This window comes from Pagrus pagrus (assembly GCF_965226575.1).
Source record: "Pagrus pagrus genome assembly, chromosome: 8".
Taxonomy (NCBI): Eukaryota; Metazoa; Chordata; class Actinopteri; order Spariformes; family Sparidae; genus Pagrus; species Pagrus pagrus.
The window spans coordinates 12,809,748-12,836,812 of record NC_140192.1 but is presented as its reverse complement, the minus strand read 5'-3'; the positions used below and the strand labels follow the sequence as shown (position 1 = coordinate 12,836,812).

At 40.1% G+C, this 27,065-nt stretch overlaps 1 protein-coding gene across 4 annotated transcripts in view; it reads right to left on the bottom strand.

The window, feature by feature from the left end:
* LOC311261790 (transmembrane protein 132C) overlaps positions 1-27,065 on the bottom strand; it is a 247,712-nt gene that overhangs the window by 16,947 nt on the left and 203,700 nt on the right. For all 4 annotated transcript variants that reach the window (XM_084360766.1, XM_084360769.1, XM_084360767.1 and 1 more), the window contains one exon: positions 24,973-25,116. In XM_084360766.1, coding sequence (XP_084216892.1) covers positions 24,973-25,116 — 144 coding nt within the window. The remainder of the gene's footprint in view (positions 1-24,972; positions 25,117-27,065) is intronic.

The following is a 27,065-nucleotide window of genomic DNA, read 5'->3' as shown; positions in this document are numbered from 1 at the left end:
ATCGGGCCAGATCACACTACCCAATTTTCTGATAAACACGTACAAGCACATTCAGGACCATACACTTTTAGTGTTGTGACATTTTTGCTGTCTTCCTCACGAAACTCTTTGATCTCAAAAGAGGTTAACATTTTGTACATCAGAGCTAAACCATTTCCTCTCTTTCTCCTCTCACCTTTTAATTTCTTTCAATTTTGCTTTCTTCCCCCTGCCTCTGCTCCCCGAACATAAAAGGAGAGGTGCCCAACCCTTCTCCTCTCTGCTTCTTCTTTTCAATTTCTTTTTCTTCTCTTCCTTTAACTTTCTTTAAATCTACCCCAACATCCACTATTCTCCTCTCTTGACCCTCTCTTTTTCTTTTGTCTCCGCCTTGCCCTCCCTCCCCATCGCACAGTCTCCCTCTTCATCTTCCTCTCTCTCTGAAACCTGATTTACCGCTTGTTAACATCAAAGGGATGTTAGACTGTTGGTGCCTCAAACTATTTCTCCAAATCATTTTTATATTCCAGGTGTAAATCAGTGTGAAAACTTCACTTGGTTACTGCGGAGGGTTCAGTTTCCAATGAAGGTATAAGACAGCAGAAGTCAAGTGAATGCACAATGGTTCTGCTTGAACTACGACTATAGTCATTGTCCATGTCTGTAATTTCGGCCACAGGTTTGCTGAATTACTTTTGCGCTATGACTGAACGGCACAAGTTTTAGTTCTTTTTGCCAAAATTTGAAGCGTTTGCAGAAATACCCTTGTAACTTTTCAGTTCATATTTATAGGAGATCTGAGTTTACAAAATGATAATTTAATAATTTTCCCCACTTGACAGGACACAGGAAACTCTCCAGAGGAAACATAATTAAATGTTTTGCTTCTTAAATAAACACTTTTAGACAGCTCTGATGGAGCTCAGGATTTATCTGAAGGACGGCTGCTTTACTCCAGTCTATTTAACTGTATGAACCTGAGCTGTGTGTGTGTGACCGGATGTGTAGAACAACACAGAACATATATCCACATGAACTCCTCACAGATCCTGTCTGTGTCTCATGAAATTTCAATAATCAAGTGAAGTTAAGCTGCTGTGCCTTGTGAATAAATGTGAACGCCGTCTCTCTTCAGGGGTCGACAATATAAATGGCCCGGTGGCCCGGACATACTTAAAACCTTCCGGGCCACCAGAACGCTCCAAGCACTGGCCCGGTGGGGCCAGCATGGATTAAAGTGCTCCGTCGCTACGACGGATTTCCGTTGTTCAAACTTAACAGAGGCGACTTGTGAGATCAATGTAGATCAGAGGAGAACTGTTGGCTGATGTTTATTGACAGATTGTCACACTCTACAGCCAATTGTATCGTTAACAGTGTGTGCTCGCCTGACCAATGACAGTGCAGTGACCCACACAGGGCGGGATCTCAACACGGAGCGGCGCTAAAGTTTAGCTGCTTAGCTAGCAAGGACTCGTCGCGCTGCTATGTTATCAACTGAGTTTAGTCAGCACGTGAGAAGTTTTTGGTTAGTTTGACTGTACAGAGTCATGAATGTTGCCTGATTGTAGCTCAATGCTGAAATCTTGTAATATAACATATAGAACAAAGCCTCAGAGCTTCTTTGATTATTAACAGTATGTTAGTGATGACAGAAAGGTGATAACTCGCCATCAGACTGTTAGTGGAGAGTTAGTGGAGACCAAAAACAGTGATAGATGGACTTCCATTAAACATGGAAAAACGCTAATCTTCCTGTGTCTGCTTAATGTGTAAGTAAGAAACGTTTTGAACGTTTGCTAACAAGGTCGCCATTAAAACTTGTTGTGATCACAGGTTATGACTGTTGCCCCTAGTGGTCATGAGCCTATTATTGCAGGTTTAAAAACAAAAGCATCAAGGTATTGATGCTCCCTGGCAGCTGCTTCAGTTAGTGTGAAAAAGTGCATTGATAAAGGGTAAAAAGGGTTGAGTTATATGATGCTTTAACCACCCACCTTTTCAATTTGTACTGAGACAGAGAGTTGCTCTTGTGTTTAAAAATATCTATGGCATTTTTTCTCTTCCTGCAGCTTTTAGTTTCATTGTCTGTTTCATTTTTAATTCTCATTTCTTTTCCCCCTTCCCTTTTTTGTTCCATTTAAATTCTCTTTAAACTTCTGTTTGATTCTCTTTGCTGTATTATTTGTGTGTGTGTGTGTGTGTGTGTGTGTGTGTGTGTGTGTGTGTGTGTGTGTGTGTGTGTGTGTGTGTCCACATGGCACAGAGCTGTGGAGCAAAGTGCCAAAATAGATTCATGAGCGCTGCCAGACACATGATGTGGAAATGGCGACACACAGAAAGAATTAATGCATGAATACTAGATCACACACTCACAACGCAAACATCAGCTGGGAACCAGTGGTGGAGAAAGTATTTAGATGCTTTGTTTATGTAAAAGTAGAAATACCACATGATAAAAAAACACTCCATTAAAATAAAAAGTCAGGTATAAGTGAAAGTACAGAAATACTTGGAACAAGATGTACTTAAAATATCAAAAGTTAATGTATGCATTATGCAGAATGGTCCTTGTCAGTGTTTTTATACTAGTCGAAGATTGTTATTGCTGTAGGAATTGACATTTAGGGAAATCTGCCTGTGAAACCAACTTGATTTCAGCGAAATAACTTTTCAAGATAAATGGCTTCATATTTCATCTGTTTGCTCTGTTTCTGTCACAGAGGGTATAACGTTAGATTAAATTTTAATGGTTCTCAGAGGAAAAAAAAAAAAACAGCAGAAAAAAAAGAAACATTAACATTAACAACTTTGACATTAGGTTCATCCCCACGGAGTCTGAAACAACTTCTAAATATGAGAGTCACATTCATTTTGGCGACAGCAGGACACAAACGTCACATGAAGGTTTTAACTTCAAAAAGCTTTATATCATTGTGGTTAAAACAAGCCTCGTGAGTCTCCTTAAATAATAAACACAATTTTACCCTTAAAATTTAAAGATAAGGAAAGTTCTAAAGTTCATAAACTATCCTTCGAGTGTTTACTATTTGATAACATAAAATCGAAGAGTTAGAGTTAGCTATTAATATTTTAAGTGAGCCGTAATTACTACAAGATCTTAAATTACTGTTTCATGTGTGTTTATTCAAAACCTAAGAGAAACACAAACACACACAGATTTAGAACCAGTGCATTGGTGTTGTTGCAAGTAAACAGCTGAGTTGGAGGTTTGAGGACACTGAAGAATGGATTTAATCTCTCCGTTTCTGAGCAAGACACACAGAAAAAGAGAGAGAGAGAGGGAGAGCACAACAGACAGGAGCGGGAACAGGAAGTAAAGCAAAGCAGGAAAAAAATTGAAGAGACAGAGAGAGGTAAAAGAAGAGCAAAGGAAAAGTAGAGAGAGAAAAAAAATGGCAAAAAGAAAGTAAAAGTGTGGATCTCAGCAGTTAGGACTGTGTTGAAAACACAGAGGCCGGAAGAAACTGCCGTCACCTTCATCAGATACCACAAGCAGCACCACAACAAGTGCACAAACAGACAATTGATGAAAACTTTCCTAACTCCTCAGCAGCATTTCAAGCAAAAAAAAAAAAAAAAGACTTCAGGCTCGACTAAAGTTTGTGGTGGTAGAAAGTACTGGCTGAATCCTATTCACATTTTTATGCAAAGGTGGGACACACACAAACAATTGTGCAGAGATGCTATGTGAGGGGAAAAAAACATGCACATGGTATTAAAGCCGTTTTATTTTTTTGAGAAAATGTCGCCGTTTTTCAAATTTAAAACAGGGTGATGATTTTTTTGGTTTGTGAGAAAAGCTATTATCCTTTCCCATCATTATATACAAACACCCTATTAGCCACAAATATTTTCTGCTGTTGCAACATTATGCTCAGATACCTTTGTCAGAGTGGCAGTTTTTCAGCAATTTTATTCCTCTGAAACGGTTACTACAAGTACATACTCTGACTTATAATGATCTGCCTACGGTTAAAATATGACATTATGCATGCATGAACCTCTGACCCTCAGACCTCCAGCTTGTTTCAGAGAAAATGACATGTTTTATTCTCGCCTTTTTTGTAGAGGTTAATTGATGCTCATGCCTCAATATGATGTGCCTGAACACGCAACCCTTGTAACAATCCCACCTCTTGCTGTGCACTTGTCAAACCACCTGCTGCTGTTTTGGCGCCGTCCCCCAAAGGAAACTCTGCTTATTCTTTTAACGTCAGACCTTAAAAGCAACAGCCCTGTCGGTCGAGAAGCACCTGCGGCGCGTGTTACATTATAATAGTTTGCTTGTTCCACTGTTGCCACCAGGTATTTGTCATTGCTTTAAAATATATTTAACTGAACTAATGTGACATCACATCTCTCCTTTTTTCAGACTGTGAGGAACAATATGTCAGGTGACAGACCAGTACTGCTTCCCTGTCCCTCTTAATGCATGTTGTTCTCATAGATGAAGTTATCAATACAGACAGAAATTCATTCTGGGTATCAAGTTATGCTTTTATAAATCCAGTGGGCCTTCTGCCAGTCAACACCATCCAACTCTCTGACCTGATGTTCTGTGCCTCTAAGCTACTTTTGAATCAGACTCTTATCCAAGAAAAAGGCAGATATTTAGCAGCTTGATCCATCTTTATATCTACATTGTATCCACTTAAACATTCAGATTGTTACTTCTGCCGCAGGCAAGCTTTCCATCAAGCTGCTCAGCTGCTTAGAGCCGGCTAGAGAGTCTGAGAGCAGGACCCTCTGGAGAATAAACACCTGGAGTCAGTTCGGATCATGCTCTGATCCAGAACTGTTTACTGACGGGAGGAAAGCTCAGAGATTATTATCAAATGTATAGGATTAAAAAAGTGGTTTTATCTTCACTCCTGTTTATCAACCTGACTGCAGCAGTGATCCCAGGTGCTGACCTCCGTTGTCGAGTGTTTTACGTTCTGTAATGTTGACTGCCAGCCGGAGCTGGATGGGAAATGTACTTTACTTCATGAACAACATTGCAGAGAGGAAAGTACCAGTCTCTGGTGAGTAGGCTACTGAATTCACTGAGAGTTGTCCTGAATTTAACTACACAATGTATGTACATGACTCAACAAGACATATATCAAAGGTCTTGTCACTTTTAGACATTTTAATGCATTTGTACATATTATATCTTTAAGCCAACCAACAAAACTAAACATATATTATGGCACTTGAGTTCACCTCTGCAGCATCTTATGAAAAATTGTAGCTTTTTCATGCAATGCTGCAAAAACTAATAGTCAGACTATGGAATTAACTTTCATCGTATTACGTCCCTTTTCCACTCCACTCCCCTTCCCTTTCGCAAAAACCTACTCAGAAGTACCAAAAACTCAACCGCCCACTCAACCCCATTTCCCGGTGATATCCCCAAGCAAGAGTCATTTATTTAAATCCATATTTATCTCCCTTCAAGCTAAGTGATCCGTCTGAATTTACAGTTACTTCTCTCTCTGTCTTTCGTCTATCTCTTCTTGTCTCGGATTTTCCCTATTAGTCTCTCTCAGATGTATATTTTCTCCCTGCAACGCAAACCATCCATCTCTCTCACTCTCAGGTTTCAACTTGCAATCTTTTTCTCTGTGTGTTTCACTCCTTCTCCCTCTGCCCATTCCACTTGTTCCCTGCCTCGGGCAATCCAATCCATCTGACTTTAAGAATCATATCATCCAATCAGGGCCCACTCGGTAGACAGGGGTGGGCCCTGAGGGACAGACTAACCAACTCTCTGATGGGATTAGACTTCCCACCTGTCCATCATTTAAGAAAACCCACACTAGGCCAATCGCCTCTGCACATAGTTTCATATGGCTGTCATTTAGATACCTGGCTGTGTTTTTTTTACACACAAACACACACACACACACACACATACACACACACACACACACACACACACACACACACACACATACCCATTAGCAGCCTGTAGCCCCATATATATACATATACAGCTCATGTAGGGAGCAGTTTGAAGGTGCACACACACGCACAAAAACTCTCTCTCACACACACTCACAAGTTAGCAGCGTATCACTAGGCCTGTCATTTTGAATCTGGAAAAGGGACGAGTAAAATGCTCTCTAATGGCCATTTGCACTCTGCTTTTTTCCACAATAAAACTGTCTAATCAAGAGAGAGAGAGACAGACAGAGACAGAGAGAGAGAGAGAGAATTGAGAAGTGAATGGAAAAATAAAGAAATAAATACAGTAATGGAATAAAAAGAATAAGAAGAGTTATGAGAAGTTAAAGAGAGAAAACAGCCAGAGGGTGACACGAAAGACAAGATAAATGATGACTTTCCATTTTAGTGGGTGGGATTTTTATTTTTTGGATTTAATAAAGATGGTGAAGCTGGCATCATTTGGTAAAGTCTTTAACGCTGTATTTGGAATTGACAGTCATGGTGTTGGCACATTAATTCAGCTTGATATATCAGTATATAACAATGCAGACATATTTGATAATAAATAACGAGCATGGGTATTTATGGGGGGTTCGAGTCTTGGAAGGAAATGCCATTAGGTTTACAGTTATGACTAAACAGTCTTGTAAATCACTCTGTCATTTAACAAATGCTGTAGGTTATGGTCTGTGATGATCAACAAGTCCTCCATATTAAAGGTCTTACAGTATTTGTAAGAAAGTAGATTTTTGAGTCTCATTCTCAACTCGTCAATTGCTGACGCTTTGGGAATTCTTACAAATTGGACCTTTAAATGACAAAATGTGTTGTTTGTAACTGCCCTCTAGGGCAACACATTGAAACATTTTCTGATCTAACGTGATTATCAACGGGACAACATTATGTATCACTGATAAAATATATATATATATATATATATATATATATATATATATATTTTCCTTTGCAACAGCCCTGTCGTCAAAGGCACAACAATGACTTGTTGAGGAAAGCATTATGGTTTGGGTTAAAAATACAACTTAGTTAAGTTAAGGGACCTTTGTTGTTCACATTTTCACATTTTTAGTAGCCACCATATTGGGGCGAGAGCAGAGGGGTAATCAGTTTGGCTGCAATCTGCAACCACAGCGCCAGATGCCACTAAATCCTACACACTGGACCTTTATGTTTCTTTTAACAACTGCTAAGCACTGCAAAGGTTTTGTTGCTCCCATGGAGCCAATCACAGTTGTAATAAGATTTTTGGTACTTCAAAGTAATTGTGTAATTATTTTACCATTAGCTGAGACCACAGAATAATAGCATCCTCATTGGTAATCATTAGAATTCATGAAATCAGACTACAAAAGCTTAGAGCAAGACATCTGACAGGCTTTTGAAAAACATGTAAATCAGTGGACTATTGGATGGGAACATTCCTACAGAGTTGGGAGAGGTGGACCTAGATATATAAGGCGACTGATTGAAAAAAAATAAAAAATAAAAATATGATAGCATGTGACCGTTATTTAGACCACTATAATAAAATCCAAAACAAACAAACACTGAAATCACTCAGCATATTTGTGTTTGTGGCATTTAACCAATGATGTTCCTTCCAGAAGCCAGTTTTCATTACTACGTCTCTTCTCTTGACAATATTCTGCATTTGGGGAATTTCTGACTTCATGTCAGTGTAACTGTATCTGCCAGTCAATAGCAACGTAACACAACACAGCACCAGAGGACTTCGTTCTTACCTCTCTACCTTCTCGCTCTAATAAGACAATGAAATGTAGTTTATATAAAATCCCTATTTGCTTCAAAGACATTCTCACTTTGAGTCTCTTTGACTATCCTGTCTTTGTCAGGGAGGTCCACAGGGCTTTAGAGAAAGGTAGGAGGGTTTTCTCAGTGTGGGTTTGTATTTGTGTGCATGTGTGTCGTTGTACGTGTCCATTGAAGGGAAGTGATGATATTGTATCTATTTTTTTCCCAGAAAGTTCCCGGCCCTGGTTGAATTAGTATGCTTATTAGCATAGGGATATAAGTCAACAGTGGCCCCAATATGTCTATTTGTATGGCCCTATTGTGGCCGAGGTGTGTGCGTGAAGGGTTTGCTTTTTTCAGTGTTCGTATTTGCTTTGAGAGTTGGGCTTTTTTGCTTGTTTCTGACTCGCTATTAAAATCAATTTAAAGGGGCACTACATAGTTTTGGAGAAGGCATTCAAACTCAGAATTTAATATTTACAATATATGTGAACAAACTCAGAAATATTACTTTTTTCAATAACTGAATAAACAAGCTGTTCTCAGAGAAAAATAAGGTCCCCAGAACACTTTTTTCTAAGCTGGAAACTTGGCAGGGTCTGCCAAATACAAACAAAGTAAAACAGTATGAAAATATATTGTCCTTTAAGGTCAGTTTGTTTATTCAGCTTACTCAGTCAATTTTTCTCTTCTGATTGAAATTTCTTCCCCAAAACTAGATTTCTATCCTGGAAGTCAAACAGAGAAAACAAGAATGACATTAGGTAAATTAATACTCTAAATAAAAACTCCATGTTTCCACAAGGTATGACAAAGGGCTAGATCTCCAATAAAACTGTAGAAGATGGGAAAGGAAAGTTGCGAGGCTCAGTTCAGGTTGGTATACTTTTCACATAACATCTATACTGTCAGCCCCTCATTCTGATTGCCCCCAAAATGAATACATGAATAAAAAATCTACACTGGAAGGGAGCCAAAGTACAGCAGTTGTTCGGTTAGCATGCTTTGAGCCATGACACTTCTACAATAACATTTTCTGCATGAATAAGTTTGCCATCCAATACATTTTCGGAAAAGTTGGTATTGAATTTGAAACATGCTGACTGTGGTGGCTCCAGTTAGAGACATATAGAATAAATGAAAACTGAACGAAACAGATGCTTTTTATTGTGTATGTGCAGTGAAAGTGCTGATTCTACAGCATTAGTGTTGAGAAGAAGCCATAGATGCTCAAGTAACAAAAGTTATGTTGGCTGCCAAACTGCCATTTAAACAAAGATAAAACCTGCCTTAAGGCCTGTCCTATGCTTTACTTAATATCTGTTAAAATGCATTCAAACACAAGTACTTGTAACCTCATTATGGGAGACACAAATGTCACACAGTTGTGTACTCCAGGCAATTTCATCCAGGACAGACTTAGTGGACCGAGTCTGTTAAGCTTGTTATTTGTTCAACATGGAGCTTGTCATCCTGGTGATTACCTGCTTGTACTGTGCCCCCTTTCGCCCTCTCAATTTTACACTACGTAGTTTCATAACATTTAGTGAGAAGGCTTAAGTGGATGTAAACACCAGCGGTATAATGCTGGATGGGCCAGACGCTCAACCTCTCCAAAAGCGGTTCAACAGCCAGGCCTTTCTGATGTTAATATCCCTGCAGTGGCAGCAGACGGCTGGCTGCTAACGAGAGAGCGGTGCAGTGGGAAATGCAGCAGTACTGCAGTTGATTGGGACAATTTCTCTTTATCTTGCTTTTTTTTTCCGTTTCTGTCCTCCTCTGTGTTTTTACTTCTCAACTTTTAAATGGGCTGAGTGCAAAAGGGGACGTGGCGAACATGAGAAAGAAGGGCAGAAAGAGAAATGGCTGGAGAGCGAGGCAATTTAGGAACTAGAGACAGCATCAAACTGTTCAGGCATCCGATCAGGATGCCTCCTGGATGCCTCCCTGGGGAGCTATTCCGGGCACGTCCGACTGTGAGGAGACCCCGGGGCAGACCCTCAACACACTGGAGAGATTATACATCCAGCATGAGACGGCCACAGGATCCCCCAGGAGGAGCTGGAGGACATGTCTGGGAGGAAAAGGACATCTAGGCCGCTCGGCTTTTCATGTAACCTCAAACTGAACTGGATAAGTGGCCGGCAGCGCATCAACGGACTGATGTTTTACAGAGCAGAGAGGAGGAAGGAGCACAATCCAGCAGATTGTCTGAGTCTCTAAATGAATATGTTGATGTTTTATTGATGAAGAGCCATACGCGAAGCATCTTGAAATAAATATCAGATTTGTGTTTCGTGATGTGTGGCCTCGTGTCTCATTTTGCGACAGCATGTAAACACTCACAAAGTCCCATTAATTTATGCTCTTTCACAGTTTATCATCATCTCACTCCCTCTCTGTCAGGTTTACTTCATCTACTTTGTCATTTTATGCATCTGTGCATGAATGGATGTGAGTTCAAACGTGGGCCCGTTGGAGAGAGGTGCAGGAGTTTCACTTAGATAGAGAAATTTAAGATTATAAGCAGTGCACACACACACACACACACACACACACACACACACACACACACACACACACACACACACACACACACACACACACACACACACACACACACACACACACACACACACACACACACACACACACACACACACACACACACACTCACAACAGCACCAGCACCAACATTATACACATGTAGGGATATATTACTTCCAGGCAACACCTCCTGACAAGACCTGGCAGGCTCAATTTACTCCATGTCACGGTCCTGTCATTTTGTTCATGGTATGTGTGTTCTGTGTGTTTTCTAGGCTTTTCTGGTGTCTTTTGCTCTTTTTCCATTGTTCTGTTTCCCCTCCTGTTTTCTTGTACTCCTCACCAGCCTGATTTTCACTCCACACCTGCCTTGTATCTGTTCAGTTAGCCTGGCCCTGTTACCTGGGTTCCTCCCCAGCCTGCCTTCCCTCCACACCTGATTGTTTGGTCACATTTTCATCTGCATTCTGCAGGCTTAAGTTGGGTTTGTGCAGAAAATGTAAAATTGCACAGTTGCCAATTTCTCAGGCTGTTCTGTTCATTGACAATTTAGCCACTTTTAGGAGATTGTGGGACTTTTGTGTTCTCTTTTACATCAAGACTAAGTGATGTACTACTTTAGCCAATTAAGCAATTGGTCACTGGTTCGGGTTCTGTATTAGGCTGTGATGGACTGCAACTAAGTACATTCACTCAAGTACTGTACTTCAGTACAATTTTGGGGTAAATATTGTACTTTTTACTTCACTACAGTTAATTGATAACTTTAGTTAGTACCCAAGTTCCCCACTTGGATGCCCATCCAGTGGGAAAAAGGTGGTGAAGTGGCCTTTAGGGTATACAGTAAATGTATCCCAGCTTCCTGAGTCCACCACTCCATATGAATATATATATATATATATATATATATATATATATATATATATATATAAAAATATTATTTACTTTTACTTGTACTTTTGATTCGTAAGTATATTTAATATCAGATACTTCAAACTTTTTACTCAAGTACTATCTATATAAATGGATCCAAATTAAAATATCAATACGATATCCTACATTTTACTCCAGTATGTGTTTAAGGTACTCTGGTTAATGGTATTTTTAATGCTTTATCAAGGGGAGATGTTTATGTAAATGCTGGCTAACTAATGCTTGATACTGTAAGTAGCAGTTGGCTCACTTGTTACTTCATCATGATGGATAGGCAGGTACTTGATAACAGCAGACTACACTGTGAACAGTGTACCACCACGTCTGTGTGCCCGTGTGTGCACATTGAGAGAAAGTGTGTGTTTTGATGTTGAAATATTGGCTATGGGCTTCGGGCCAGGTCCGGGCCTGTTCAGCGTGCAGGCTGGCTTCAGCTGGAGTCAGGCCGAAAAATTCCTTCATCCGTGACAAGAGAGGTCGAATTTACAGGCCCATGCGCAACTTTAATCCATAAATGTTGTTTTCAGTTGCACTAAACTTTCTTGAAGGTAAATCAAAACAGAATCTTTAAAAGACAAATTTTAGGTATTTTCTAATATGTTGATTGCTAACAAAAAGGAATCCAAGTAATCCTATGTCAGATTTGAGTGCGTATATAATTAAAGTTAAGTAACAACGCCACAACTGAGAGGAGCTTGTGAAAAGAATAGCAACTCATCTCGTCAACCTGTGCAACATAATGCACAAAGACTTACACACCCAGAAAGTTACCGCGCACATCTTGGAGGGACAACACAGAGATTCCTTTACCAATAACACTGCAAAAGAGAGAGCCAGGTCAAGCACAGGGCAGGACAGACCCACACACACACACACACACACACACACACACACACACACACACACACACACACACACATCTGAAGGAGTCCTGAACTGTCCATGTGAGCTAGTCATGGGGGCGCTAATGCACTGGCAGGAAGCAACATGGCTCCCTGAGGGATCGCAAAATGGATGCATGGCAACAGCTGCCAAAATGTCAGGGTGAGAGAGAGCGAGAGAGAGAGAGAGAGAGAGATAGAGAGAGAGAGCGATAGGTGGGTCAAAGCCAGTGGGCAGCATGAGAGCAGGAGGAGGCGGGTGTCGTGACGGTTGCAGCCCCCTCTGCTGACCGGAGTAAAAGTGGAAATGTAATCTTACCTTTTGTGCTTGTGCTTGTGGATGCACTTTCCAGATAAGGTTACAGATATGGTGAATCTGAAGGATAAACACATCTGGCCTTGTCAGTATCCTGATGTGACTGTTTGCTTTCACCTCAGCTAAAAGTTCAGAGGAGCTGCTGAAGAAACTATTACGAATTAATGGCGCATAAAAATTAGCATATTTTTCCATTTAAATAATCCAGAACCAACTAAAAATAGGCTTGATGGCACAGTGTCTAGTAGTATGAGGCTGCATGTTATCTGTACGTCCCCGAGTCTATAGAGCAAAGGTCACACAGGTCTTTATGCTGCTTGACGATTTTTACCCTGTAAGTCCAGTGTTTCCTTGTTTTTGTTTAAAGAGAATCCCAGTGCTCCCGTCTGCACACAGAGAAGAAACTGACCTGCTGCAGTAAGGAGAGTAAAACAAACACTCTCTGCAGAGAAAGTGCTGACAGCTGCTGAGTCTGAGGACAGACAGGTGGATACTACAATATCCGAAACACGATGCATCATTAATATTCAATAAAACAACAAAGTAAGTGGCAATCAGCCCATATGCGATGGATGGAGATTTAGATAGTCTAGTACTTTGAACTATTATGGAGTACTTGAGTACTGAGCAAAAAAAATCCAAGGCAAGATCAGGGTTTGAAATGAAGCACCCAAGCGAAAATGCGAAAAACCACTGTTTAAATTGTGGTATTTAAATAACCAGAATCAAAAGCTACCTTGTCGGACCTTTGCAGATCAGCTCTCAAGTTTGAGGAGATTTTTTTTTTTTTTTTCAAGTATTGCTAGTCAAACTATCTTATTGACCTTTGGCCTTCATCAAATGCTTGCCCTGAATTATGACCTGCGTGTGCATTTGTGTTGAGAAACAGTTCTTGCAGGTGTAACACATGGCACCACCCTACTTAAGTTATCAATGAGCGGATGTTTGTGTGTTTATAGTGATTGCTGCTGTGTATTTTAGCATGGTAATTAGCAGCTAATTAGTTATTGATTAAGGCCAGTATATTTTATGGGGGTGAGAGGGCGAGTGTGACACGGGGCAAGGCATAACGCCTCAGCCATAATTCACCCTCTGCTGCACACACACACTTATTTCTCCCCCTCCCCTTTCAGTCTCTTTCTCACCTTACCTGTCTTGCTTTCACTCGTCTCACTCTCACTTGACTTCTCTCCACCAAACATAAGGTAACTTGTTTACATCTCTTTTCTCTTTTAATGTCCATTTAGACAGAGCAAACCAAGGTTTTATCCAACGAGATAGAAGGCCATTCACTCACGGTTTTGAATAGGTGTAAAAACGGAAAAAGACGATTTCTTCCAACTGCTGCCTTTTATGCGGTATATAATATGGGAGTGGATCAGCAGCCAACCCAGATCCCTTTATCTAGATGGTTACAGTGGCACAAAAGTGGCCCTCTTTTTGGTCACATTAGCTTTACAGAGCAAACAAAGGGGGAAAAAAAATAAATATTAAGATGCTCTTTATAAAGCATCATTAAAATCTGCCTGTTCTCTATGAGTTTTAATATGAGCCATGGTAACATCCTGCTCATCGGATGATGTCCTTCGTTTTTGGGTATAATATATATTTGTAATGTTTGTGAAAGATACGTCAGACACATGAACTCAAAAGGGGGCTGTTAGTTCGATCCACATTATTTTTTTGGTGCAGAGAAAAGCAAAATATAGACAAAATGTAAAGTATCTGATCTTACAAAATCTGTAGATATACCACTGATTTATGGATAATTTCAATTGGTGGACTTTTAATATAGAGTCAGTTGTAATGCAGGGTGGATGCAAGAGATTTCTGCCCTCTTAATGTATATTGTAGTGACACTGAGGCATTACACTTTTAATAAAGCCTTGAGTGAAGCAGTTTTTAGCTTCCTGAAAAATTTTGTCACTAAGCAATCTGTTGAACATTTTATGGGGAGGCACTGGGGACCATTCGGGGCTTTGCTGATTTAACAACAAAATCTCTTTCTGCAGCACAAGAACTGAATCACTGGAGGTCTAAAAATCGTTTTAGACCCCCTCAAGGTCGCAGCTCCCACAGATATATGTCTTTGGGTGTTGCTAATGGTCTGGTCTGATGTTGTGCACTTCAAATCGCTGGCTATTTCCTAAGCCTGTTACTGCTAAATGGAAAATGTGTGAGTTTAGCAGCGTGTGTGTGCGTGTGTGTGTGTGACCTCCGCCTTTAATCCACTTTACCTTTCATTTCCTTTCTAGGCTCTCAAATGACCCAAGGCACCTGGGAGGAATCCAGTTTCTGTCCTCTTCTGCCTCGTCCTCTTTTTCACTTCTTCTCTTCTTAATCACACATAACTTGTTTTCCCCTCATCAGTCCATTTATTTAAGTCAACCTCACATCCCCAACTTCATTTGTGGTTTTCATTATGTTACTTTTAGCCAAAACTCTATCAGATTGTGGCAGACTGAGGTTGATGTCCTCGTCTCCCCCTTTTTCTGGGAAAATGGATATATAGCATTCAGGAATGAAACGCTTCAGGCAGAAAACTGTTCTGACGTCAATGTAAAAATCTATTCAGGCTTGTAAAGACTTTTTTTTTCTTCATGTAGCCCATCAGGAGGAAGGTCAGAGGCCAGGTTCAGATCAAGAGCAGCACTTAAATAGCTGATTGTGATTCTGTGTATAGTTGCAGACCAGCATTTTGAAAGATGAATTATTTTGAAATCACTTAAACTGTATTGTTTAAATGTCACAGTTGTGTTGCATCTGAGTCTTGCAGGATTCATTTGTTGAACATAAAAAAAACTATCCATCTCTATTCAGAAAATTAAAAGATGGTGAATAGATGGCCTTGATAGAAAAAGAAATACTTTATTGTTGCTGTTGTCTAAAGAGGATACTTACTGAGTGTTTTTATCCAAAGAATATGTGAATATAGTAACCCTGGAGTTTAAACACTTAAAAGGTCTTATTTATAATATTTCTACGCAGACATTTTTTTTTAGGATTGTGAATTAATAATTTTGCAATGCTTGTCGGGTACAAAATTATTGTTTTCTTTACATCTATGTAAGAATTCTGATGATTGGTTCCAGCTTCTGGCAACATTTGTCAGCCGATATTATTGGAATCACATGGTATCAGTGTTTCATCAGCATCAAGAGTCCTTGTAGTTGCCAGTTGGTGGCTAATTTCTATAGGATGTGACCAAGCCCCCAGGAAGAACGTAAGGCTTTGAAGCCAACGTTTGAAATGGCTTAATTACAACATCACGTGGTGCACTGCGGCCCAAAAATACTTGTTTCCCATAAGCTTACATTGTGAAAGAAGCGCCTGGTAAATGGCAAATGCATTTTTTTGACCCCCACGAGATGACTCGTTTCACTGCCATAATTTGAGCCATTCTGTCCATTAATAAAATTTTGAAAGTCTAGAAGAGCTGCACGATTAAATGAATGTTATCACTAATGTCTTTAAGATATTTGATTCAGCTGTGCAGCAGCTCCAAACCTTTGACCGTGTAGCAAATCACTAAGAATCCATTTATTTTGTCAAGAGCAATAAATATACAGGAAATTGTCCCTGTGACTTTGATGCATGTACACTTGACAACTCCCACAGTGACCACAAGTAAGTACATAATGGGATATATTACAGAGGGACTTCACATTCACTGCAAACAGAAAATTATATATACCATCCAACGTGTACTGTGTGTACTACTGTATATCTTGAAGCTAATTCTAGCTTTGGAGAGGGGATAGGGGAACACTAGCAATGTCTTAGGAACAACATGGAAATATATCATTGCCCTGAGTAAGATTAAATGAGATTGGATCAGTTTTGCTCCCAAAGCTTCAAGTGGCTTTAGGACTCATCTTATGAGTTATGAATAGTGTGGCAGAGAGCAAGCAACTCTTGGCAGGACCAGGAAACGAACTCAAAGGAAATTACAGTAATAATAGTGTTGTTAAACCCAGAGGGAGCAAAGGGATTTGGTGTCACAAGGACCTGCTCTTACAAAATTTGATATGTCGCAAGTGCTGACTCATACACTTATGATTGCTTTAAATGCATATAGTTCAAAAGAGCCAACGAAAAGGGGAAAGATGAGCCTCGCCGGCACTGATGACGGACTCGTGTGTTTTCTTACATCTTTTTACCAACTCTGCGTTTTATGCAGCATCACTTATTACACAGTGTGACAGAAAGCATTCCATCAGCCTTTACTGCATGGTACATAATTAATAAGATGTTTATCCCCAGGTGTGTTAGAGAAGTGTGAAGTGGGAGGAATTATTTAGGGCTCCGGAAGTAATATTTTCATAGATTTTATTCATGGACAGCGTTGGGTGACTCACAGTTGCATCACTTGTACAGCTTGTATGGGTGTGAAATTCTTTTGAAATCAGTGTAGAAGATTACAGACTGTTTTAGAAAATAAGTGTTTTTTGACGGACAGTTTAAGTGATAAGTTAGTGCATAAAAACATCAAAACTATGACTCCAAAGGTGCATTTTAGTGGGAAACATCCAATCACAGAGCTTAAAATGCTGTTTGCGGTAGCTTTAAGGTTACACCTTTGAAAAGGCAAAACCATTCAGTTATTTTTGGATGAATTCAACAACTGCGCCACTGTGTTTTGTTCAAAACTGCACCGATAATTCAAAACCCATTGGTGTGTCACCCGTTGGCTTGTGGACTATCATTTTTAAGCCTCAAGTGTGGCATTATGATTGTGACCATTTTGGTCTTTTGGAGCCAAAAATGACCATATTTGGATGAGGAGGCAAAGGTGCCGATGATCCTCAATCTAAACTGAACTTTGCCATGGTAGAGACTTGTAAGCCATAGGTAAGTTCTATCTGAGGACCATAATTTCCAGAATGAATATCGTGTTTTATTGAAGAAGACTTGAAGCTAGTAAGTGATACCATAAACTCATTAGGAAACTGCTTACTGAGGTAATAAATCAAGTGAGAAGTAGGGACATTCTCTCAGATGCTAACATACAATCTGACTTCTTTTAGAAACCATGGAGTCACCCCCTGCTGGTCATTATAAACAAGGCAGGCACTTCTTAAATTACTTCATTTTTCAGACCCCGAAGCTCAGTCAGTGATTCAACACCTCTCGGATTCACAACTCTGATTGGCGTCCACTCCATAACAATGGCCACCATGCCTCATGGGTATTGTAGCGTTATGAGCCTTCCAGTGTATCAAAAAGAAAAAAGCAACACGATTTTGTAGAGACAAAGAACAACATGAAAAACATAAGAATTATCCGTGAGACTTCTGTATTTATGAGAATGTTGATGAATATTAAGCATTTTTCAGAGTGGGTAAAAAACACAAGTGAAGAAAAAAAATAAATCAGAAAACACAAATTGACTGATTGATTTGATTGATTTGATTGATTCAGCCCCCTGGTGGCCATCAGGATTCAGGCCTCTCTTTCTATCTCTCTCTCTCTTCTCTCACCTGTCTCCCTCGCTCACCTCCTCCACACCTCATGTCTTCCCCTTGTTTTATATTCAAGCGCAGTGACAGCATCGGGCTCGCCTTCCTTAAAAAAATTGTCCTTCTCTTGTTTCTAAATGCGATGTGCTCTAACACCTCCATCGACAAGAAAAGCTTTATGACCTTCAGAAACCGGCATCCAATTGATTGATGTCCACTTACTTTAAACTAAGATGAAGCACTTCCTTTCACAACAGGTCCGACTACAGACAAAAAACTGCAACGCTTCATCCATTCCTAAACTTTAACCCAACAGAAGCCACAAAATAACAAAACTCTAACCCCGAGTGGGGAAGAAGGAGGAGGAGGAGAGAGTTGCTGGTAAATGGCTCCAGGTTTGAGAAGTGCAGTGGTAATGTGTTAAGTTAGTAGGCATCAGGAGATTAATTGCACTTAAATTAGAATGTTGTTTGAAATGCTCACCATGTTTCTATACATTTCAAATTAAATATCCTTAAATGTCCTGGACAACGATATACTGTTAGGTCAAGCATATATAGCACATTTTCAAGGACGGTGTGTGCGTGTGTGTGCATGTGTGTGTGTGTGCATGCATGTGGGAACATGTAGGCGCGTGTCAAACTCTGCGACTGGTTCATTAAATGGCGCACAGATCAATTCTTAATCTGCTTTGTATCTATCCCAACACATGCAGAAACACACACCCTAAATCTCCCTCAGACATGCATTTCCACACACACACACACACACACACACACACACACACACACACACACACCCTCCTTCATCACGCCCAAGCCTTTTTGTCTTCCTCTTTGTCAAATTCAATTACTGACGACATCACTAAAGGAATCTCCACATGAACCAATTACTTCTCAAATCCCCCGTGTGTGTCTGTGAGATGATCTGCTTGTGTGTGTGTATGTGTGTGAACAACAATATGAAATGTGTGGAGGAGAAACAGGACGACGACATGCATCGGCTTTTGGTTTATGTAGTAACAGCAGCCAACAGCAGTGGGCTTTACAGTCGATGTATGGATATGTGTGTCGGTCTACCGTCATTGGCCCATGTTGTGTGTTCAGGTGTGTGTTAATTTGTCATGCTAAGCCTCAGGCAGCATTGCCAGAAGTATGATAATTATTGTATCTGTACCATAGGTTTGCCCTCTATATGTTGTTCAATCTATAATGTCACAATTTCCGTTACGTACCATAATTGGACCATTTTGTGACACTCGTATTCGGATTTTGTTTTAATCTACACTGTCGCGTTTCAATACAATTCCTGTCATGGCAAAATGTGGGACAATGTCTCATGTGACCTCTGTCCAGCCAATCATGCTTGCTGTAGGCTCTGATGATGAACGTGATTTGCAAGCAATGCTGGCCTTGCCTTTATAGTAACTACTGTTGCTATGCCTGTTTAGCTTCTGCTCTCCCTTGTAGGTGGACGGACTGTGTGGTCAATGTGGCCACTGGTCAATCTTGATTGACTAATGATATAAGTTAAGGACACACCTTCACGTATACAGGGCCGACCCTTCTTTGCTGCCATCCAGCCACAAAGCAGCCTTCTCATTCCTACCGTTGCTGGCAGATATGACTCAGCTGTAGATAGCTAGCCAATTACGTTAATGTTAGTTAAATTAGCTGGTGGAGAACACCAAAAGAGTGAGGCTAAGGCATCCCATAAAAGTAAAAAAACTCAGCATTCTCGCAAGTTCATGATGAATGTAGACGACGTGTAAATAAAGAAAGTGTTTTTGTACTTCAGTGTTTGTATGAGTATTCGTACTATACAGTTATACAGCTACAGTTTGTCATGCTTACAGAGAAAAGGCTTTCAGAATGACTAACTGATGTGTTTTGCAAGCTATCCTGGGAGTGTAGATTTACCCAAAATAGAGCAGGACAGAGTCTTTAACATCACCTTAAACTGGCTTAGCTAACAGGCTAACCCTGGCTTAGCGACAGGTCAATTGTTTCTAGTCAGGGATGTAGGTGTTAAGCCGGTGGGGTATTGCCTTGTGAAGCTTGTTTGCTTTTTTAAGTTACTCTCAAAATCTCTTTCAATCCAGCTCTTTCTCTTCCCTCTCATCTCTCTCTTCTCGTGTCCTTTTCCGCTCCCCCTACTTCCATTTTATCTCCTCTCCTCATCGATCCAATCGTCATCTTCTCACCACTCCTCATCCCATCTTTCCCCCTCTCGCCCCCTTGCTTTGTCAGAGAAACGCTTGCGTGAGGTCAGGATATTGGTACTAATTTGTGTGTATGCGTGTGCTTGTCCCCTATCTGTCCCCTACTAGCTCTGACACCGCTGACCTACACATACTGCTGTGTCAACAACAGCGGCACATACGCACATCACAAATGACAGCATCTTGGAAGACCGTAACAAGATAGTTTACATTGACAGAGGATGAGAGACGAGGGAGGGAGGGCTGAAGATGAGGGGATAGTTATTATCTATGTAGTGCATCGCTGCTGCTTTTGTCCTCGTCAGGGATAAATGTGCTAAACTGAACAACATGAGCTGCATCAGTGAAATCTACAGCAGCACACTGTAGCCAGTGACAGCCTCAGCCCGTCGGTTCATCCATACGTTCATTAGCAGGGAAGGGGAAAGCAGTGTGCAATTCCCCTTGCAAACATTTATCCACCATGAGTAATTAAACAAAGGGTTGGTTAATGAAATGTGATGTGGGAACTCTAATCTCCTTCACACTACTGCTTATAACTTGTAGCAGCTAACGCAGAGAAACATTTTCCCCTCAAGAGTTTATCCTTCATTCTTATGTGTTTAAAGTGGAGCAGTTGCTCAACAAACTCGCAATAAAAAAGTAGAATGTGACAGTTGAAACAATTGTGAAGGAAGTTGCAGTCATTCCTTGATCCATGAATCCATTTTCTCTGCCGCTTTAATGCTTTTTTTTTTATTATTGCAGGGCGCCTGGAACCTATAACAGAAATGTAAAAAACTGCTACAGAGGCGAGTTTCTTTGAATTCCTGGTGTGGTCACTCCTAAAGTATCATGTTGCTCTTGTGTGACATACCTTCTAATTTTGAATGGCTGCAGTTCAATTACAGTTCAATGCATATGAGAGGAGCAAAGGAAGAAGTCAGTTCATATTGTTTTAGAAAAGTCCACATAGGGAGGAGTTCAAGCATCAGTCGATGTTTTTACACGTGTTATATTGTAACCACGATGATGAAGCCCCCTTAACCATATCAAACACACTATTCCAACCCAAATCCTGATGGCTCCCTTGACTAATCAAGTTGTTTTGTGCCTCGACCAAACCAAACCTTAATCGTGGTTTTGTCACATAATGAATCAGATTTACTGCACTTTAAAACAGTGATTTATAACGGTTTTGGAAATAAAATGATGTTGGCCTGCCTACATGGCCGTCAGATCAGACAATGCTTCCATCGTTCCTGACGGCAAGGACAGAAGACTTCTTTTACATAAGTTGCAGGACTTGGTGGTGTTTCCTTTCTCTGCATTGTAGTACCTTTTGTTAATTTATCATTTTAATCTCTCTTTTCTCTTGTTCTGTTTTTCTCTCCGTGCTGTGAATCACTTTTGTGTGTAAAATGTGATATAAATAAACTTCCTAGAAGGCATAGACAAAGGAAGTATTTTACTGTTAAGAACGGAGGACTTGTTGCTCAAAATCTAGTCAGCCTGAGTCACTGCATGAACCATTTTACTCAAATTGTAGTCAGAAAAACAATCAGATGACAGAGTTGTGTTTATCATGAACTAATGAAACAGCAAAAGCATGTAAATAGAGGACACTAGGCATTATCTCAACTTTTAATTGTGCACTCTGCATCGCTTAGTATGAGTGCCATTATACATGTAAGATCGGGACCTGAAGCGAATGAGTCAGATTTTGTATAAAGCCTGTGAGGAAGTGCAGCCTTCGAGCCATAGCTCAGGGAACGATAGACTGTGGTGTGTGTGTGTGTGTGCACTGCACTCTCTGGATTGTACTTTACAGCTGTCATCTTGACTCACTGACAGCTACAGCTACCTGGAGCTGTACCCCATGGGTGCCATTGCCAAACAGCTGTCTGTGTTAAAGCTCCTTCTATGTGTTTAAGTGCGTGTTTGTGTGTGTGTGTGTGTGTGTGTGTGTGTGTGTATGAGGAGATGCGAGAGAGGGAATATCTGTCGGATCAGATGTCAACAAACAACGACAGTTTGCAAACACACACACACTCTTTTTGCCGCACAAACAAACACAATCAGCACAAAGAAGGGCTTAAGGTCGCTAAACAGCTTATCCATACACAGTGAGTGAGTATAAATTGCCTGCTCTGTGCTGAGTTATTATAGCAATGCCGAATATAGTATCAGTGCGCTGGCCTAAAATGTTTCCAATTGTTTGATTGCTTTGCCCATCGGACATTTTGTGCACATCATAATTAAAATATCAGCAGCCGGGGGCAGACAAGAAAACGTGGCTTCAGTTGACGGATGTTTCTATCCAAGGTGTTCGACTGAAAGCTCAGGTTCACTTCACCGGGATACAACGGCAGTTCCCCCGTGAATTCTTGTAATGTATGTGTCCACATCTGCATCTGAATCACCTGGTTTGCTTGGGTAGTACAGAAGTACCGGTATAATTCACCCACTGATTACCATGAAGTGGAATTTAGAGGGGGTCTGACCGCCCACAAAATCAATGGAAAAGCGGGGGTTTGATCGAGGAGGTGCGACTTGAGGCAAAGACACATGAAGTGAACATGTTTCAGCTTGACTGAAAATGTAACACATATCCCAAAGACGTATGACTTCACTTTGCCAAATGTACAGGGAAGAGAGTCCGAGGTAAAGGAACAGAAACGAGTGGAGATCCTCGTATTGCAATTGGTCTGACTTTGTAACACAAACACACACATACTCACAGAGCGCTAACATTACATCTATCTGAATGAGTTCCTTCCATTTTCGCTGTGTTGTTATTGATCGTCCTTAAACAGCACCACTCCTGTCGGCTTGTACCAGGAAATTGGCTTCATATTGAAACTGTCACAGCAAGGGTGCGTTCCATTTTGGACCCTGAGGCACGTAGTGAACGTAGCACGGGAGGAATCAATCTTCATTCTCTGGCATAGCCTTGTTTCTGTAAAGGTTTTTATTTTTTTTATTTCTCTTTTTATTAATACAGTACAGTAATTCTGTTAGTTTTGGTGGCTTTGCACTTGAGACTGTCCTTCCACTAGGTTCAAGTGTGAATGATCACCCGTCCTGCCAACGTTATTGAGAAGGAAACTGGATCCCTGCCAGCTCCATGGCGGCCCTGATCTCCTCGGAGAGACAATTAAGTGAATATTAGAGTAAAAAAAAAAAAGAAAGTATTGACACGTATCAAGGTTTAGAAATTGAGGTTTCGTGCAGACAACAGATTAAACCTCGGTGCCATTAAAAAAATTGCATCAATTATGAAAAGATTTGACTTGTATCCTGTGTGCCAGTATTTATGCATTAAATCATTAAACCAGCAAGTTTGATATGCACAAAAGTTCATGTTGTTATTTCACAACATTCAAGGTAGTATGAGATAATCACACTGGAACACATACCTGCCACTCTCAGAAAGCCGTACAGGGAGTTAACGCAGTGGTGTATTTTAGTATATTTCAGTTGATATATGATGGATCAGCCAGCCGAACTTACAGCACATGCACTAACACATAATTGACAAATGCAAAAGACATGTTTTTGAATATACTTGCTTTATGTTTCATTTTCTTCATTTTCTTTTTCAATTGACTTTTTTTGTTTTCTAGTTGAATTATGCCTATTTTTTCTTCGTAGTATGACAAAATAATTATCTTTTAATTGCATCTCTTAATATTTTTTTCCCCCAGACGAGTCTTAACCTGGAAGTGTGAATTTCTGAACGGCGACTTCTGACTGTTTTAGCGACTGCAGTGGCGGCTCGACGTGAAACTCAGCAATGCATAGGCAGAGAAGACCGCTAACAAGTAAACATGGATGTCAACCATGCAGGTTTTAAATATGAATAAATTGAAGGAAATGTATCCAACATATTTGTTTGGCCTCAAGGATACACACAGTGTGTTTTGGTGAGTAGTACTGAATGTAAACAGAAATTTTGTTTACAACCAAACTCCACAGGGCACATTTAATCAGCTGAACGTGACGGGCTTCATGCATATTTCTAATGTCCTTTCAGCTTCCACACATTTTGAAAGATGTTGTGGAAGCAGGTTGCAACAACCTTTTCCCAAACTTATTGATTTAGTTCAGTGCCAGTGAACTATATAGTTTTTACAATGACCACATCAGTTTAATTGTTTCGCCAGCATCTGTTCATGCTAGTTTCTGAATTGTACTTTACTAAAACACTGAACCAAATGTGAATAACCTTGGTTCTCTCTTTCAGCTAAAAAAAAGTACCAAATGTGTTTTTTTGTGTTGTGGCTGATTAAGTGTTAAGTTCCCCACCTATGAGCCATTTTCTCATTCATTTAAAGAGAAAGTGAGATTAAAAGCCTGCACACTGTGATAAGTGTCTCATTATGCTCTGGTGCACAAAGTGAATTAGAGAAACAACACAAATCCTCCAAGATTTTAGATTACAATGATGATTCAAGATGGATTCCTTCCTGTGTAAAATACCCCCAGTTCACCTCCTCAAGTAATTGTCATTTCCTTCCTGTTCTTTAAACGTTGTTTCACTTTGTCAAGCTCTCGAGGAGAGATTTCTTAATCCATATTTCACATCCTTGGCAGACCATGACTTAAGACATTTTGTGAGTCGCCTGGGCCCATTTTTCACTTTGGCACATGTTCAATCATGAAGCAAAACATCAACTGGTGTATCAATTACAACTCCACCGTCTTAAGCCCAAACCGCACTGCAGGCAACATCACAGAGTAAAAACAATCATCTTAAATTGAACAGCGTGATATGTCTTTGAGTTAAAAACCTGATTTCTAAAATAAAGGCACACCTGTGGAGTTATTACTAAACGTGACTTCAGGTCTTTGTCTTGGTTTGACAAAGAGTACGTGTCTGGTTTGAAATTATGATTCCTATTCATGTTATTTCTGTGTTTATACACATACCTTGACAACGTCCACGTCCGTCGAGCTGCAGGTCACCGAGTCGTCCACCTCCCTCACCTGTCCGTCGGTCTCCACGGTAACCAGCTTGATGGGCACTGCGACGCGTCGACCTGTAAGAATGGCCGTATTCACCACCTCTGTGTCCTACAGAGAGAAAGCGGGAGAAAGCTCCTTTTAAAATATATAAACAATGTATTCCGGTTCCCGCTCTTCCTGTTGGCGCACTGCATTACAGTAAATTCTGAAATGATCTGAAAATATTCAAAAGTTTAAAAAGGTAAATGGAGCCACTGAGGGGCAGAGTTGCAGGTCAGCGCATAGTTTAAGTGGGGGAGGAAGAGGCAAACTGTAAAGTGCTTTTTCCATCAAGGTAGAAGAGTTATATATTTATTACAATTAAGTTTAAATAAGTTTGTAATAATCTACAGTACACGTTTTGACTGAAGATTGTGACTGAATGAGAAAAAGCGATGGGAACAAAGTAACAGAGACCAGGGGAGAGTTTTTAAAAAAATGAAAGGAAAAATAAGAAGAGGTGATTATAAACCTCACGATTAATGTAATCAGCATGATTATATTTGATTAGATCCCTCCAACAAAAATAGCACAAACAAACCACACACACTCAGAGCGCTGTGTGCCCGCGTCAATCTTGATTATTTGGCATTGAGTTTCCAAGGGGGCATTTATTACCGCCGACGCACACACACAAGCGTGATTACAGGGTATTTCGCTGGGACCGACGGTTCTGGACGGGACGTGTGTATGTGAGTGTGTGTGTGTGTGTGTGTGTGTGCGTGCGTGCAGTTTGACTCTCGTGGAAATCAGCTGAGCACACAGGATGACAACAGAGGAGATGAAGAAGAAATATATAATGGTGCTTCATTGCGTATAGTTCACTGTGTTTCTCCAGAGAGAGTTTGCTTTGAAATTATTGTGTGCACCTCAGATTAAGTAATATTTGTGTGCGTTCTTTTAAAAAGTTAGGTAAGAAAGTCAGGATTTTTTTGCTGGCCCTAACTTTTGTAGTTTTAAGGCTTAAGGTTGAATGAGGGTTAGGTGTAAGCATGTAGGTTTAGGGGCTGGAGAGTGCATTACATCAGCAAGGACCTTACAAATACAGAGCACTTTTCAATACAGAAGTCAGATCCTTTCAAAGTCCTTTTAAAGTTCCAGTAAAAATTTGTAAAAATAAAAGTAAAAGTTCTATAATCTCAGCTCAATGATAGCAGCTCATGATAATTACATGAATAATTTAAAAAATAACATTGTACTGGTTATCACAGGAAAAATGAGAAAAGGAAATGTTCGACGCATGACCGCAGAATGAGTTCTTTGATGGATCTAATATAAAATCTCAGTCTGTAAAAAAACTAATTTTAATGTTAATTGAGTAAAACCTTTATTTTTCTCTGCAATGTAAAATGGAGTAAAAATAAGTGGAAAACAATTGTTAAGTATAATTGCCCCTAAACTTAAGTGTGCTTAAGTACTGTACTGGTCTTGAGGAAATGTATTTTCCACAAGTTTCAACCAGAAAACAGGAAAAAAACATGATACAAAAACAGTCATGGTGACAGAGCTGCGGTGCAAAATGCTATTATTCCAATCTGGAGCAACTATATATATATATATATATATATATATATATATATATACACACACATTTATACATACAAGACATTTTCAGACACAATTACGCATATAAAGCTTATATACAATAATACGAACAGGAGGAAGACTGACAAACAAACACAAAAACACAACAATATGCAAATAAAATGCATAAAAATAGCATATCATGGAAGGGATACACTGACAAATAACACAAAAATACACCTAACGAGATGCTGATGCACATACACACACACACCTGACACACATACAAGGGTTTAAGCGCATGTGACTGGTGAAAAGTTGCTCGATGCCCTATCCCTCTCTGCCACACACGCTATGTGACCTTTACTTAATGATCTCTCTCTCTTGCTCTCTCTCTCACACATTGACACACACACACACACACACACACACACACACACACACACACTTTCTTAATCTGTAATTCTCTTAGTTTTTGCTCCCTCCCTCTTACG